General features: G+C 40.7%; 1 protein-coding gene across 1 annotated transcript; it reads right to left on the minus strand.

Moving 5' to 3' along the window:
• Nucleotides 1-2,405: 2,405 nt before the first annotated feature.
• Nucleotides 2,406-13,558, minus strand: LOC109900324 (nuclear receptor subfamily 2 group E member 1-like). Its single transcript, XM_020496016.2, has 9 exons — nucleotides 12,977-13,558; nucleotides 10,365-10,510; nucleotides 9,512-9,599; nucleotides 9,061-9,296; nucleotides 8,556-8,702; nucleotides 8,230-8,326; nucleotides 7,827-7,976; nucleotides 6,599-6,704; nucleotides 2,406-2,814 (listed from the first exon to the last, which is right to left on the minus strand). Exons 1-9 carry the CDS (start codon nucleotides 13,032-13,034, stop codon nucleotides 2,652-2,654), a joined length of 1,191 nt encoding a protein of 396 aa, XP_020351605.1. The 5' UTR covers nucleotides 13,035-13,558; the 3' UTR covers nucleotides 2,406-2,651.
• Nucleotides 13,559-17,027: the final 3,469 nt, after the last annotated feature.

Below are 17,027 nucleotides of genomic sequence, written 5' to 3' on the forward strand. Positions count from 1 at the left end.
TCACTCTGGGTCACGCTCAAGTGATTTTAGATTCCAAAATTGCCTTGTACAGTGCTTCTACTTTTTCCACATTGTTATTTTGACGACATGAATTTTAAATTGAGATTGTGTCACTGATCTACACAATATACTCCATAATGTCAAAGTGAAATTTTGTTGGTGTGAGAAATTAATAAAAAAATAAAAGCTGAAATGTCCTGAGTCAATGAGTATTAAACCATTTTGTTATGGTAAGCCTAAAGTTCTGGAGTAAAAATGTGTGTAACAAAGAGCATAAGTTGCATGGATTCATTCTGTGTTCAATAGTGGTTAACCTGATTTTGTTTTAAATTACTACACCATCTCTGTACCCCACACATACTGTAAGGTCCCTCAATCGAGTAGTGCATTTCAACCACAAAGATCAGAGGTTTTTCAATGCCTTGAAAAGGACACCGATTGGTAGATATGTCAAAAAATAATAATAATTAATGGATATTCAGCATCTGAATTTGTCTTTGGTGAAGTTATTATTTAGGTTTTGGATGATGTAATAATGCACCCAGCCACTACAAAGATACAGGCATCCTTCCTAACTCGGTTGCCGGAGAGGAAGGAAACTACTCAGGGATTTCACAATGTGGCCAATGGTGATTTTAAATAGTTAAGAATTTAATGGCTGTGATATAAGAAAACTGAGAATGGATCAACATAGTAGTTACTCCACAATACTAAACTCAATGACAGAGTGAAAAGAAGTAAACCTGTACATAATTTTTTTTTAATATTCCAAAACATGCATCCTGTTTACAGCAAGGCGCTTAAGTAATACTGCAAAAGATATGGCAAAGAAATTTGTCCTTGAATACATAGCATTATGTCTGGGGCAAATTCAATCACAGAGTACCACTCTTAATATTTTCCAGCATAGAGGAGGCTGCATCAAGGACTAGGGATTTTTTTTGTAGCACAACAAAATGTGGAATAAGTCTAGGGTTATGAATACTTTCTGAAGGCACTGTACCTGAGAGAGCTGGATAGCATATTTAGTCAAAAAGGAAATGTAAATCAATTTCCCAAACAATGTGGTATAAGGTAACTAAATGACAATTTGGGACACACATATTTCAATATCATTTATTCTTCTAATATATTTCAGTACAACTCTCACAAGAATAAAACTCCCACTTTGTACAACAGAGAAAAATATTTACAGCCAACAACAAAATCCACAAATCCAAGTGCTGAATATTTTTTTCCAGAGTTAGTGTCTAACTTCCTACTTAATACTTCCCCACACATACTGACACACAAACGCAAACAGGCGACATTTCTTTCACTCAGCCTTGAACACTGAAACCTGCACATACCAAAAGTCGTTTTACTTCTCAATTCCTTCTGCCTGTCATTCATTGCTTGTATGGGATCATCACACGAGCTCCTGGAGGACAATCAGCATTCTCCTACCTTGAGGAGGTGGCCCCTCCACTTCATGCAGGCAGTTGTGACGCTTCACACCCTTTGGTTTCAGTATTGGGCAAGGGGTCAACGACCCTATAGCACATCTGACCGTGGATCATGCTGTGAATCATATTTTTTGGTTTCTTCCAGTCGATCAGATTGAACATAGCAATAAAAGATTGAAAGGGCATTGGTCGTAAAGCTTATTGGTCTTAGAGACACTCAAAAACATCTCTACGTTTTAAAGGTTCACCAATTGCGCACAGATGGCTCATGTCAACTAAAGATTTTCCTTATTTTGTGTAAACCAGAGATCGCAGTATTTAGCAAAATTGTAGCAATCTTAAATTGGCTAGACAATTCTATTATTATACTGAACAAAAAAATAAATGCAACATGCAAAATTCAATGATATTACTGCGTTATAGCTCATATACAGAAATCAGTCAATTTAAATCAATTTCACATGACTGTAGAGTACCACAGCCAATCAGAATGAGTTTTTACCCACAAAAGGGCTTTATTACAGACAGAAATACTCCACAGTTTCATCAGCTGTCTGAGTGGCTGGTCTTAGACGATCCCGCAGGTAATGAAGCCGGATATGGAGTTGTGAAGCCGTTTGGATGTACTGCCAAATTCTCTAAAACGACGTTGGTATGGTAGAGAAATGAACACTAAATTGTCTGGCAACAGCTCTGCTGGACATTCCTGCAGTCAGCGTGCCAATTGCAGGCTCCATCAAAACTTGAGACATCTGTGGCATTGTGTTATGTGACAAATATTGTTTTTTTGTTGTTGTTCCCAACACAAGGTGCAGCTGCGTAATGAACATGCTGTTTAATCAGCTTCTTGATATGCCACACCATTCATGTGGGTGGATTAATTTGGCAAAGGAGAAACGCTCAGACAGGGATATAAAAAAAATTGTGCACCAAATTTGAGAGAAATAAGCTTTTTGAGCGTAAGGAAAAAATCTGGGGTCTTTTATTTCAGCTCATGAAACATGGGACCAATGCTTTACATGTTCTGTTTATATTTCTGTTCAGTATACATCCTCAAAACGTAAGCCTAACCCAAAGATTGGTCAAATCAAGGTTTTTATGTTCTTCAAGTTCAATTTGTCACGTGCTCATTAGAATGTTTGTGTCTATGAGCCTTAACAGACACTCTTGGCTAGTGACCGTAATGTTGATATGGCGGAAATAAACTCATATATCGCTTGATTTGTACATGTCAGAGAGGAGCCTTGTGATGGGCACGTTCCCGATGGTCTTCTTGAAAAATACTTCTTCTATGGTGGATGGGCTGACTGACCGCAGAGCTGGTAGAAGTAGGAGCAGCTTCCCAAAGCGGCAGGGCTGAGTTGGATATCTGCAAATAACAAGAAAGATGCAGAGATTTAGGTTGAGTGCCCAGAGTGGCCAAAAACGTGCTTTGGTGATAACATTTCACATCCCTATGTTTCAAAATGCAATCAAACTATGATTATTCTTGTTCTGAATTGTTCAGTGTGTTCTTTCTCTAACATAACATTAACATTATATCCAAAAAGTCAGATTTGGTAACGTAATACATCTGATAATAAGCACCAAGCTCTGTTGACAGAGCTGCAGATTTTTCTAAATGCTTTTGAGGATTTATATTTTGTGATGGTCATCTTCAAAGTTGTTTCCACAGGTTGCAAAAAGCTAAATTAGTATGACACGAGCTGAATTAAATGTAAAAGGCTTTGAAAATAAAAAGCTTGGTATAGTGCTCTTTGAGAAATCTTCGAATAAGAACAGGTATTTCGAAAAAAAATATGAAAAGTGCATCCAAAAATATTAAAATACTATATGTCATGTCTCAAAATCGATATCTGTCTTACCTCTCTATATTGTTTTATGTCCTGCGGATTCGAGAAGAAAGATGACGAGAACACAGAATCAAGCCTAGGTGACATGATGCAATTTTCCTGTTTTTTTACAACTTTTTTTCTCTGGCCATTGATTTAGTCACCCTAATTCTGGCCTTCCTACAAGTGGACCATGGGTTTTCTTAGAAGATTATCTACACAATTAACACATTATTTCACACGTTGGACAAAATATGCTTTTTGATTAGACACTCTGAATTCTTTCATCACCTTTAAATTTCATTTGAGACTTTTGAGTAATTTCACAGTGACTCCCTCAACATTGTGTGCTTGTAACTGTTTATAATGAATTGAACAAGTACCCAGCAAACAGGGGACGTCCTAAGGACATTAGGCGACGTTCCCATTAGCTCCCTTTTAGGGTTTCGGCGAAACGTTATCCCACTGACGTTTTTAGATCATTCGGGAACATTAAGACATGATTGGGACCATAAAAGGATATTCATTACATGTCCCGGTTTTGTCGCAGTATAACGTTATAATAAGGTATTTTGATGTCCACTAGCGACCATTACAAATAGGTTCCTATTAGATTATGACATTACGTTATGCTCGGGACATGTAATGACTGCAATGGGACGTTTCAGACAGGTCCTGGTTTGCTACCGACAGAATGTTACGATAAAGTATTTTCATGACCATTAGGGAATGTCCCTTTTGGCTCTGACAGGACGTTCTCCTTATGACGACCACAAAGGGATGTTTTATACAGGTCCTTGTTTTCTCACGTTAGGACATTGTCATGGTCCAAGAGGGCTCTATCTAGTTCCCAGTACGTTCCGGGGATGTCATCAAGGACGTTTTTAAGACGTTCTCATAGAGCTGGCGATATGGACAAAAAGTAACACATTATGTATACAAAGCTATGTGGACACCCCTACAAATTAGTGGATTTGGCTATTTCAGCTACACCTGTTGCTGACAGGTGTAAAAAAGAAAAAATTGAGCACACAGCCATGCAATCTCCAAAGACAAACATTGGCAGTAGAATGGCTTTACTGAAGAGGTCAGTGACTTTCAATGTGGTGCTGTCATAGGATGCCACCTTTCTGCCCTGCTAGAGCTGCCCCGGTCAACTGTAAGTGCTGTTATTGTGAAGCGGAAACATCTAGGAGCAACAGTGGCTCAGCCGCGAAGTGGTAGGACAGAAGCTCACAGAACGGGACCACTGAGTGATACGTGTAAAAAAAACATCTGTCATCACTTGTAGCACCTCACTACTAAGTTCCAAACTGCCTGTGGTAGCAACGTCAGCACAATAACTGTTTGTCGGGAGCTTCATGAAATGGTTCCCATGTTCGAGCAGCCTCACACAAGCCTAAGGTCTAATGCAGGCGTTTCTATCTCAATATCAAATCATTTCTGGGTAACAATTAAGTACTGACTGGGATTGTTTTCAATTAAAATTGTCATAAAGAAACAAAAATAGCTTCTTTGCAAAGAGAAATGACTCAAGCAATAACTTTGCTAGGACTGTCTGGGAGTGGTCTGAGTGGGGAGGGGAAAACTGAATACTAGCTGTTATTGGTTTATTAACTAAATGTATGTCGCCAAGCAGGCCTAAACTCCATTCCACCTAAACAGGCTGAAATTTCAGATGTTCTTTTCAAACCATTCTTACACTTAAAGGGCATCATCATCATTTTACAATTTCACAGTATTATTCCAACCTCATAGTGTGGAAATGTATATTAAACACAGGTAAATCACGTTTTTGACTGCACTGGGACTTTAACACAATATTTATTATTTGCAAAGTATGGCAGTAACCCAACTATAAGAGGCAGATGATCTCCCTTCCGGCTGCTGCTGACAACAACTTCATGTAAGTTGTCCTTCTACGTCATAATAATTATATGTCTGCATAGCAAACTCCAGTCACCACGTCATAGACTGTTCTCAAATGGCCACCTGTAGTATTTACATTGACCCCCACCTTGTTTTTACACTGCTGCTACTCGTGGTTTATTATCTATGCATGGTCACTTTACAAATGACCTCGACTAACATGTACCCACACACATTGACTCTGTACCGTATGGCTACAGACGAAACAATTGTGTAGGAAATTAAATGTACTGATAGATTCATCAACTACATGGCTATTTAGCAACTATATCATATTTAGAGATAGCAATCTAGCTAATTTGTTGTGAGGTCCCACATCCTCAGGGGGTGTCGCAATAGGCCTATAGATTAGGCCAATATGCGAAAACATAGATAGCTATCTAGCAACAAAATCATATTTAGAGGTAGCAATCTTGCACACACAAAAAAAAGGGTTCCTTAAAGGACCAAAAAAGTGTTCTATTGCTTTCTTCACATAAGGAACCTCTAAAAGCTCTATATAGAACTCTTTAATCAAATAGAATATGTTGTTTGTCACGTGATTCAACAGGTGTAGCCCTTACCGTGAAATGCTTACTTACAAACCCTTTAACCAACAATGCAGTTCAAGAAATAGAATTAAGAAAATATTTACTAAATAAACTAAAGTGAAAAAAAAATTATATATCTTAAAGTTACACAAGAAAATTACATAACAATAACAAGGCTATATACAGGGGGTACTAGGCTACTTGATGTGTTCAATGCAAAAGGTGCGCTACTCTCTGCGGGCGCCTCATTTCGAAACCATATTAGCCTACATACTGGGATGTAACGTGCTGCCATTTGTTCAATATTGAGAGTTGAGAAATAATACTCACAAAGCTTAGGCTCTCCTCTCTTTATCAAAGTTGCTTTACAAACTGTGTTTTCCCCACAATTGCAACGTTGAAATGTTGCGCAATCATCGTACGCTTGCGTTAATCAGAATTAATCTTTCTTTCTACTTTGTGCGCACAGGTGGGAAAGGAAGTGAAAGCTGGCAGCGAAACAGGGACAGGGCATATACTTTCATTGCATAGATTTGAATAATGCACATTACTGTTGACCAAATAGTGGTTTTACAACCCCCCAAAAATAGCATATATATCCACAAACCTCCACAGCACAATGACACAACGTCCAGATGACTTTAGGCAACCATTTCGTGACGTTCTGGGGATGGCCTAACGACTAATTTTGTTTACAGGGTAACCTATCTTGCTGCATAATAGCCTATTGTAGATACAGTAAATATGGCTATATCGGCCACCTGTGTGCCAAGTATGTTGGTAAATGGAACACATTGCTGAATTAAACAAGAGCATATCTGTTTAGACAAAAATAACTGCTTGTTGTTATCAAATGTCTCACCTGGTGTGTATGTAACTGTTTAGGGTGAGCTGTGCCTCATCCTGGAGTGCAGCAATGGCACTGGCGTTGCGGAAACTCCTCAACTCTGACCCGTCATGCGTTGGCACTGCTTGAAGGGAAAAGGAATAAACAGCATGGTTACTGACTGCCATTATGTTCACGCTGCACCTGACAAATGCATTGTTTTCAATGGACATGTTCATACACGAAAAAAGTCTTCAAAAATGTGCAATTGTAATGTTAAAAAAACATGTTATTTGGCTTTTATGTCCTTGACTATTCTACCTTTTTCACCTTTTTTTCTGAACTATTGGTGACCTCGCAGGGGGTAAATTCCAATCAATTCAGAATGTACACCAAATTCCAATTCCAAATGTTCATAATTGAAAAGCATTGAAGAGAATTGGAATTGGAATTTCAGTGTACTTCCTGAATTGATTGGAATTCAAAAAGTCGTGTAGGCACGGGTGGGAGGCACGGGTGGGCCTGGACGGGCATTTAAATGTAAATGCTCTCTACTTGCCAGAGTTCCAAACGGGACATTATATTTACCTTTTTACCTAAACATGCAAACATCATCAAATATAATTCTTATCATCATTATTCACGATTCAGGCAGGTTTATCCGTAATCACACATTAATGTAGACGTGTTTATAGAAACATTATTTTCTTATTTACAATAAATGTGACTCCAAAATGACACAACATATTATTTACCATTCATTTATATTGGCCCAAAATAATCTGAAAAGCAACCAAAACAAACAGCAAATGCATACAACAAATTGGTAGAGTCACAAGCTTGTTGTAGTCATTGTGTGCTATGAATATGGGACCAAATACTTAACTTTTTACTACTTTAATACACATATGTGAATTTGTTCCAATACTTTTGGTCCCATAAAATAGTGGGACTATGTAGAACAAGACAGTTCATAATCCAGTTTCTTTATCACAGTCAACACCACTATATTTTAGCTTTAAAGATGCAAACATTTATCTCAGCCTAATGGCAAAATGTGTGCAATCGCATGAGATTAGCTGTAAAGCTGCACATTTTTATATTTCCCCCATGGCTAAATGTGTAGAATTGCTGTCCCCCCACTAACGAATGTCTGACTATTTTACTGAAATGTAATTACATTGACCCCAACGCTGCCTTCTTATTACTTTAGTGAGGATAATTTCATTTAAAATAAATGTTGAGTACCCCCTCTTCAACTCACCAGCTTTAAACGTGACGATGCACTTCAAACAGGCGAACTCAGTTGCGTCCAGGCGCAGCTGTCTGAACCAGGTAACGACCTCTTGCAGGGTTTGTATTTCGGAGATTATTTTATTCATCCGCTGGGACTCTGTGTTGTCTGTATTCATACCTTCATTGGGGGGGGGGGGGGAAATAACGATTTTAGCTACGAAACATATGCAGAAACATTTACAAAGTTTTGTTACATTGTATTGAGGATAATGTGAATATTTCGAAAAACAGAAAAGGAATGCAAAATATTTTTTATGTTTTAAAATACTTTTGTTCTGAAAATTGAAACGAAAATATTCTAAACGAAACCTAACGATAGTAAGTAGCCTAAGTACAATAAGTAGACCTGTTGATCATATAGGTTTACATACCGGAAACAGCGAGCAGGGTGTTGGAGTCCACCGGAATGGCCCACTGCGCTATGCCCAGAACAAACAGTTCTCTCCAGGCTTCCTCCAGGAGGATCAGCTGCAAAACGGATTACAAACCTCAGTCAGCCCCCATGAGCATGGCTAATATACTTTTGAGAAAATATAGATAGGGATGTATGCTTTGCACACATTTGTCATATTATTCGATTAGTGGATTTAGGCCTATGGAATTGCAACTTTTCTTTTTGGAAAGGGATAGCTTAATAAAGTCGCTAATTGGCTGATATCTAGCCTATAATATCCATATACTGAATATAGTGGCTTACCTGGTCAGGTAAGGGGAGCGTGGAGAAGGCGGGCACGCTCTTGGCCCACTTGATGCTCATGAACAGCAGGCGCGCGGCTGACTCACACACCGACTCAGTAGCAACCTCATAGAGATACATGGGCGTGCCGCCGACCTCGTGAGGGTACTGCAATGCAAGAGGTCAATAAACAAATGGCGCCTGTGGGTGCTATTTGAATAAAACATAAATATTGTGTTATAGGACTAATAAATAACATGCTGCACGTTGGTGACAAATAGGCCTGTGTATCTCATAAAAAACTAAGATGTAGGCTATAAACTCATGTTGCCTGCGTTGGATTTAGGTGAACACATGAATGACATATTGTGTCCCTCGAAGCTGTTGAATCAGGACGGGAATATCAACTTCTAAATCGTTTAAAAGTGGAGAAAATAAATAACTTTGCAACGTGCAGGCCTCGTTGACTCATTGCCCACATAGCGCTGCTCCGTGAGTGAAGTGCGAGCGGAGGACAGAGGCTTACCTTCGGGGTGGGCTGGGCCAGTCCCACGATGGCCTGCCTCTCCGGCGTGCAGGCTACTGTGCTCATCTCCAAGTTATGTGGCTCCAGTTGTGTGACCGTAGTGAACAAAGGCGGCCCCGGTAGGCTCGAGCCCGGGAAGTGGGTCGATGAACCGTTCACCTCTTTGTGCCCCCGGAAATATAGGGCGACCTGCTTGCGTATGGTGGACGTCCTGGGACCCCTCTCGTGCTGAACGGCTGAGAAATGGAGAGCAGGGACAAGACTCTTTAGTAAAATAATGGTCTGTGAATGCCTTATTTAAAAATGTTTTTATTTCGTTCGAAGATTGGTAAGGTAAAAGGCTTAGCCTCTCATGATAACTTTATGAATACGTCCACTGTTTACCCAGCTCTCAGCTGATTCCGTTAAATACGGAATCAGCCAAAATAATAATTTAATTAATCCCGTTTACCATCTTTATTCATGTTCACTTCGAGACACTTTTTCAAGCGGCACGCTCGGCATTGGTTTCTGTGCGTTTTGTCCACGGGGCATCCTCCCTATGATGGAAAAGAGAGCGAGGGAGAGAGAGACAGAGAGCGAGAGGGGGGAAGGAAGCGAGAGAGAGAGAGAGAGACAGAGAGCGAGAGGGGGGAAGGAAGCGAGAGAGAGAGAGAGAGACAGAGAGCGAGAGGGGGGAAAGAAGCGAGAGAGAGAGAGAGAGACAGAGAGCGAGAGGGGGGAAAGAAGCGAGAGAGAGAGACAGAGAGCGAGAGGGGGGAAAGAAGCGAGAGAGAGAGACAGAGAGCGAGAGGGGGGAAAGAAGCGAGAGAGAGAGAGAGAGAGAGAGAGAGAGAGAGAAAAATCACAAGAAAATGAACACGTTTGAGGGAAGAGAAAATCTACAGGTGAAGGATGTGTTATTATCATAGCTATTGACTCGATCCCCCGCCGCTCAGCAGCAGTCTTATCCCCGAGGATAAGTAGGGCTATCCCGCCCACTGCTGGCTAAATCCTCGGGTTAGTGTCATTACATTACATTAGATTGGATTACACCTGATAAATTAATGCAGGACTGTGTTTAACGCCAGTCAATGACCCTGGTAGGTGATGCAATTAGGCCTTGCCGTGCCCTGCATCGCTGGGCCCTCTCAGAGACACATCTCAGGGGAGATTCAACCCTGCAGACTCAAGGCTGACCAATAACGTAAGACGCGTAAAAATGTGCAGTGTGTGCGCCAAAACTACAGGTCATATTTGCATACATTTAGGACCCCCTGAATTGAAAATAGATTACCATGAAATTCAGAAACACTGCCTACTACCTGACAGCCTGATTTACAGACGTATGTTCTGTTTCTGCGGATGCTCCTCTTGAAGAAGCCAGAGCAACCGTCACACGCATACACGCCATAGTGTTTCCCAGAGCTCCGGTCCCCACACACTTTACACGGGATATCCAAGATACGACCTGGATAAAAATAAATACACATTCATTAATTAATCTTTATTACTTTTGATAGTTAATGTACTTTGTGCCTCAAAATCAAGAATCATAAAGGTGTTTTACGCGTCATCAAAGGCTTGGAAGAGCACCCATCAGAATAAATTCTGTATTCAAACTCATGTACTGTACCCCCTCCACCTCATCACCCCCCTCCCTTTTAATGAGGGACGACAAAACAAAATACACAACGTGACAATGGGCAGCGTCCCGTGCCTTAATAGGTCGCCCGGCCATGGGCATGTACACGCGCGCGTATCTTGTGAGTTCGTGGGAAGCGTCATATCTGGGGTCTCTAAAGACAATGCCCGGGGGAACACAATGGAGACATTAGGGAAAGTGTTAACTTAATGATTTTCCCCATTGAACCTCGTCTGACTGCCCCGATCTCGACAAGCTGCCAACTCCCCCTCATAATGGGAATCGACAGCTGCTTTATCCCGCAGGTCTATAAGGCCTGCGGATTAGGGAGTGACACCGCACAGAGAATAATGCGCACCAACTCGTTTCACCAACTCAAATGAAGTGTATGTAAATTGACCCGGGAGTAAATGAAACAACATTGATTTCTATAAAGATTTGTATTCAAATCCATTTGAAAGAATTATATTTGTATGTATATGAGGGAGTATTTTTATGGCGGGATACGCCGGCTATGTAATTACACTGACGTTTTGCCACCTGCTCATTGATTCACCAGTGACCCATCAAAAAAGGGTAGCATGGGAATTCGAATACAACCCCATAACGACAGAGCAGCAAAAACAATAGACTTCGGCGAGGAGTTGGGACTTCAACACACCAATTATACAAAGTGTCTCAAGAGTGGTTGTCTATTAGGCTACATTTCTATATCACGTGGTTAAGGATTTTAAAAAATCCAGCATACATCTAAATTATTTAGAAAAAATATTTGATGCCATGGCTACAAAAACAAATAAAATAGGCGTAAACGAAGTGACTCAAACTATTCGTTAAAAAATAATGACTGTATAACCTTAAACAATTAATACAAGTTGACAATAGACTAATTGCACATCTGAAACTATTATGGGCATAGAAGTAAGGCCTATATAACGAATGAATCCAATATAACAAATGTTTTCCTCACTGAACAATTATAATTAGGCATACGCACTAATAAAGGGCAGAATTAATATAATGCTGTTGGAGGAAAATAAAATGAGCTTGATTTTGGTGTGAGTGGGAACACGTCTTAACTTCTCTCCATGGGGGTCCCAGTCGTCGCCATTGTGTGCCGTAATTGCTTAAAAATATATGGCATATTCCATTACTGATTACCATCAGTCCCAAAAACCTGCTGAAAGAAGTTAGTTTTACTGACTGAGCGAAAGGTTTTTGTGACCAGCCACAATGTGTGCAATGAACTTGGAGGAAAGCAATAGGCTATAATAATGATTGTGATGTTGATGTAAATTATTCTAATTAAAAGCTATATGAAAGTGAATAATTGTAGATTAGGCTACTGCCTGAGATTTTCCAAGGCCTAAATAGCAACCAACCAGGCATTGATGAAACGAATAATAACCTATGCGTTTTAGGCATATTTCGTTTGGACCTGCTTTCAGTTTAGCAACACTTTATGTAAGAATACAAATACATGCAAGCTAGTACAGAATATATCATATATGGCTAATTGTTGTCTCATTATTCCAGTTATTTGCACACACATTCTGTATTTCAACCTTCACACACACACACATCATCAAGACTAAGTTGTTAATCAATAAATTAGCTGACTGGGCTATCATGCAATGGTGGCAAATTGGCCCATTGTCCTACCTCGATAACCCTCACTATAGACTTTCGAAGTGCAGGACTTTAAATTGGAAACAGCAAGAAACTGTAGCCTATAGTTTGTGTTCTTATTCAGCGTCATGTAGGCCTAGATAGTATGTGTCTTTCGCACCCTATTTCAGGAACATTCTAACCCTAACTAACCCCTTTTACATGTTTTACCTCTACTCCTTCTCTCACCTCCTCAGTCTTGTAACTCACTGTACTTGCAGTGTAATTTTCCATGAGATATTAATGCAATAATACTCAACAAATAACTAGAATTAAACAGGTAATTAATCAGCGCATTATCTTGTACAGTGCTCAATGAGTCATATTTGTGGGGAGTATGCCTAGGCTACCATTCTCACATTGGAACATTTTTTTTTTTTTTTTTTTAATGTAATAACAAAATTGACTTCAACATTTAAGTTACACAAAAACGGGTTAGCAGATGTAGCCTACAGCAACTCCAAGGTAAACGCAAATTGTCGCTGACTTCATTTCGGGAATGTTTCAACGCTTTTCACATAATATCCTATTACTTTTTGAATAATACATGTTTGAAGTAATAATTATAAATACATGAATACCTAATTATATGTGAAGGACAAATAGGAACTGTAGCCTACTTACTTGATTTAACATTCAGAATATCCAAACACCCACTTGTTGAACAGGTGGCTTTGCTCATCGTGGACAGTGTCGTTCTACACTGTTTTATATTTTAACAATCAAAATCCACTGTCGGTGCATAAGTAACAGCTGAGGAATATAAAAAAATGAAATATAGCCTACAGTTTTCCTTAAAACAATTAGATTTCTGTAATGTCGCCCAATTTGATATTTTCCAAGGATTACCAAATTCTAGTTACCAAGATGGATTATGGAGTATTTGCAAATCTTGGACGTTGAGTCACACAAGGTCCAGGCAGTGTGGACAGTAGCGCGAAAACCGGATAGAGATCCGTCTACAAGCGGCGAGTGGCAACAGCTCCACCGTTGCTCGGAGCTCAACACCGCGCACAAAGTTGTTTAGAAAACTGCCGGATCGGCGCTCCTGAACAGACGGACTACCCACGAGTTCAGTCTAAACCAACAAAAAAACAAGGCTCTTCTTAACTGTAATATTTACAAGAAGTGTCAGAAAAGGCGGAGGGTGGAGAATTCCGCTTGCTTCACCACTTAGCTTTTCCATGCTTTCTACTCCCAACTTCTGTGTGCCAGCATGACGTCACCCGGCTCACAAGACTCGCTTGGAGGCAAGTGAAGTGGGAAAGAAAACACTGGGCTGTTTAGATGCGACTATCGGTGAATTAATATTACGGGGTGTTGTACATCGCTATTGAACTCTTCTCTCTATTTCTTACCATTCTTTCTGACTGCTGCGTCTATAATGTTTTAGTGCAAATGTTTAAATAGGTGCAACCTCTTCAACGGCTAGTTAACATATTTGAACACAATTGAATGTGCACCTGTTGCGCTTATGTGCATTCACTTGAACGTGAGTTGTTACTAGTATTGTCTAAAACGAATATCGATCGATTATCATCGAGAGAGGGTAAGTTATGGATTTTGCCAACGGTAGACCGTTTGGGCATCCCTCCAGGGCTATGTGTGAAAGACAGCGGTTCCCACAGACCTTGTAGTCGGCAACGAAGCAGGGGTTCTGGGTCGGGGACTCACACGCTAATGTAGCCTAAACTAGAGCAGTGTGGTGGTCTCTCCCTCGCCACCACTGCCCGCTTGCCGGGGCGGAAAGATGCAGCCTCTCCTCTTCGTCTGAGGTGCAGGGGCGAGGGACCCGCGCCCGTAGACCCATCATTGACTCACTGACCTTGACAGCTTGTGACGCTTTCGACCGGTAACTCCAGAAATCGATAATTCTGTTTCTAATTATGAACATTCCCACGGTAGTCCAGAGGTCATATGAACGTTTAAAGTGTCGATTTAAACAGACAAGGGCGGGGTACAATGGCGTAGTTAATTGCAATTAGTCGTTGTCATGTCTTTCACAAAAATGCCTTAATCATGGCTTGCTTGGTTGAGTCAGTTTTGAGTATGCTCGAGCTGGTCCAAGTACTAAATTCTCTAAGTATGTTATAAATAAATAAAACGAATATGTTAAAGCTAGAATCCTTAACTGAAACAATAGCAAAGCGGGCATCCGCCTCTATTTTGGTTTTTGGTAAAAACCTGAAAGATGTGCCTGGAGAAATGTAACCACTCTCAAATTCATTGACATAGCTATGGATGCAAGGACTGACCGTCTATGATATACAAAGTTATAGTGTTGGTCTTTTCTCTGGTGAATCAGTGTCTTTTCCTCCCTCCTACCCCTCTCATTTACACATTTCATAACCAACCAATCCCCCCCCTCCTACCCCTCTGTGGGGAAAGGTCACACAAGTACACAAAGTTTGCAAAGGCTAACCATAACCATGTTGTGAGTCTATACACTGTCTACATTTACATTGGAATAAAACTTATATTTTGGGTTGTGATGGGGTACAATGGGTGAACTAATCTCAGGAGGCATTTAGGCCATATTTAATATTCTTCAACAATCAATGGGTATGTCATTAATAAATTCAAAAATGAATGTAGCAACTAAGGATTCTAGCTTTAATGAGCAAACTACACAAGTTGATATACACAGGCTACAAGTGCAAGTGCCTCAGATACTGTCTAAAAACAAAAATATATTTTATTAAACGTTTTTTGTTACATATGAAGGAAATAATTACTTTCCCACTTGTTATGATATTCCATATTTAGTACAATGAGCTTTATTTCACACAATTGTTTCTATGCTAGGCTATGCCAGGAAGGGGGGGGGGGACTGAATGTGCGAGATAATCTCCCTAATCCTCGTCATTCACTGATAGCCTTTACACAAATATAACCAACATCATTGTTGCCCGAATTGCTTGCTTTAACTTTTTGTTTTGGAACTCCCTTCATCTCCAGCAGTCAATGAAAAACCGTTAACAAAGGACAGTGGATTGTCTAGGGGCCTATCTGTTTTTTGCTTGACGGCATCTATACTTACTGTAAATTGTCTTTGAAAATTCGAGTAACTTATTGGAAGTCATTATAACCCTATACGCTATAGAATGTAGATATTACCACCGTGAATTGTTCCACTATGACAATCAAGGACGAAGACGAATTGTCACAACCAATCTTAATAGGCATATACATTATTAAAGAAATCATAAACAGGAAACATAAGTCTGAAAATGAAATGGGCTATTTAATAACAAAATAAGGTGAATCAATTCAAATTTTCTACTTTTGAAATATGCTAATCTCAAATTCTACAATCAGCATCACAAATTAGAGTCAATAACGGATGGCTAAATAACGGATGGCTAGACTACAATAGTAAACAAGTCAAATTTCATCACCATGGACTGCACCGATGAAGAGTCGACAAAACATGAGAGACGGATACCTGGCGTTGAGGACTGACCGTGGGTTGGGATGAGGGGTGAGGGTAGAAGCAATCACCCAGACCTTGCCCTGTATTCACAATTTCAGGTTTAGTGAAGTGTGGGGGACTGTGTTCATTGTCTTGAAGGGCTTCTCTGGAAAACAAAGTTGGAATGATTAAAAAATTAAATAAACTGCAACCTCAAAGTCATCATGCAATTACCATCCACTATAATCCCACATTTTATTCCCACTCATATTTGTGGCCCTACATTAACATACCCCTATGGGTGGGTGCGATTGTTACATTTTAGTGGCCCTTGGGGCATTGGTCTGGGCTTACCACTGGCTCTCTTTCTATTCCACTATCACTACCATGCCAGTGTCCCAGTTTCCTTACCACTACTGATCCAAGACAGCCAGAGGGATGGCATACCCCCTTGACCTGTTGAATGATGGGTGGCCAGACAACCATCCCTGGTCCACTACCCTCCATTCCTCCCTCCTACCCCTCTCCACCCAACCATTCCTGAACCACTACTCCACCCACCCACCTCCCTCCACCAAACCTGTCAGGGGGTCAACCCAGGGCATCCCTCTCTCTGTCTGGGTCTTTGGGATTGGTACAAAGAGGAAGAAACACCCAGCCTCTCATAGACTTCGACTCCCTGGTTGAACACACATGCACACAGCACACACTAACAGGCACATCTCCTATCCCCCAGACACATCTACACCCATCTACCTGTACAACACACCTGGCTACAGTTAACCACATTCACCTAATAGGAACCTTCCATCATGCCAGAACCCAAACCTGCCACAAGTCGGTGCCGTACGGTGTGGTCAGTGCGGTAGGATTCTCATTTGATAAATCTATTTGGGGCAAATTGTCAGTGAGAAACTTCCGCTCGAACTGCCTCGGACAAAACTGGCTGTTGGTGAGAGCAAATCCTGCTGCATGAGGGTGGGGACAATGGGATTGAATGTGTTGATGTGCGGCCGGTGGCTGGGGAGGGACAATGGGCGGATTAGTCCGTCCCCTGGCTCACTGATTTGAGATGGCTCCTCTCGGGCCCTCACTGTGGGGAGTCCCATTGTCCACCTCCTGATTCCCACTTCTCACAAACTCCAAACAAAAGTCAATCTCTTTCTCAAGGGGGAAAAAAATATCGACCCGGGCCATATTACCCTCTCCACTCCGGAAAGTGACTCAAAACATTATTTGCCAGGGATGACTAACTCTGCTAAC

Source organism: Oncorhynchus kisutch, linkage group LG12, assembly GCF_002021735.2.
Source record: "Oncorhynchus kisutch isolate 150728-3 linkage group LG12, Okis_V2, whole genome shotgun sequence".
NCBI lineage: Eukaryota > Metazoa > Chordata > Actinopteri > Salmoniformes > Salmonidae > Oncorhynchus > Oncorhynchus kisutch.

Bases quoted from the DNA above. Each gene is read 5' to 3' on its own strand.
- LOC109900324 (XM_020496016.2), bottom strand. From the start codon at position 13,034: ATGAGCAAAGCCACCTGTTCAACAAGTGGGTGTTTGGATATTCTGAAT. The intron at 8,327-8,555 runs GTAAGCCACTAT...TCCGTTTTGCAG, and splicing joins CGCTCCCCTTACCTGACCAG to CTGATCCTCCTGGAGGAAGC. The intron at 2,815-6,598 runs GTGAGACATTTG...TGTTATTTGCAG, and splicing joins AACAGTTACATACACACCAG to ATATCCAACTCAGCCCTGCC.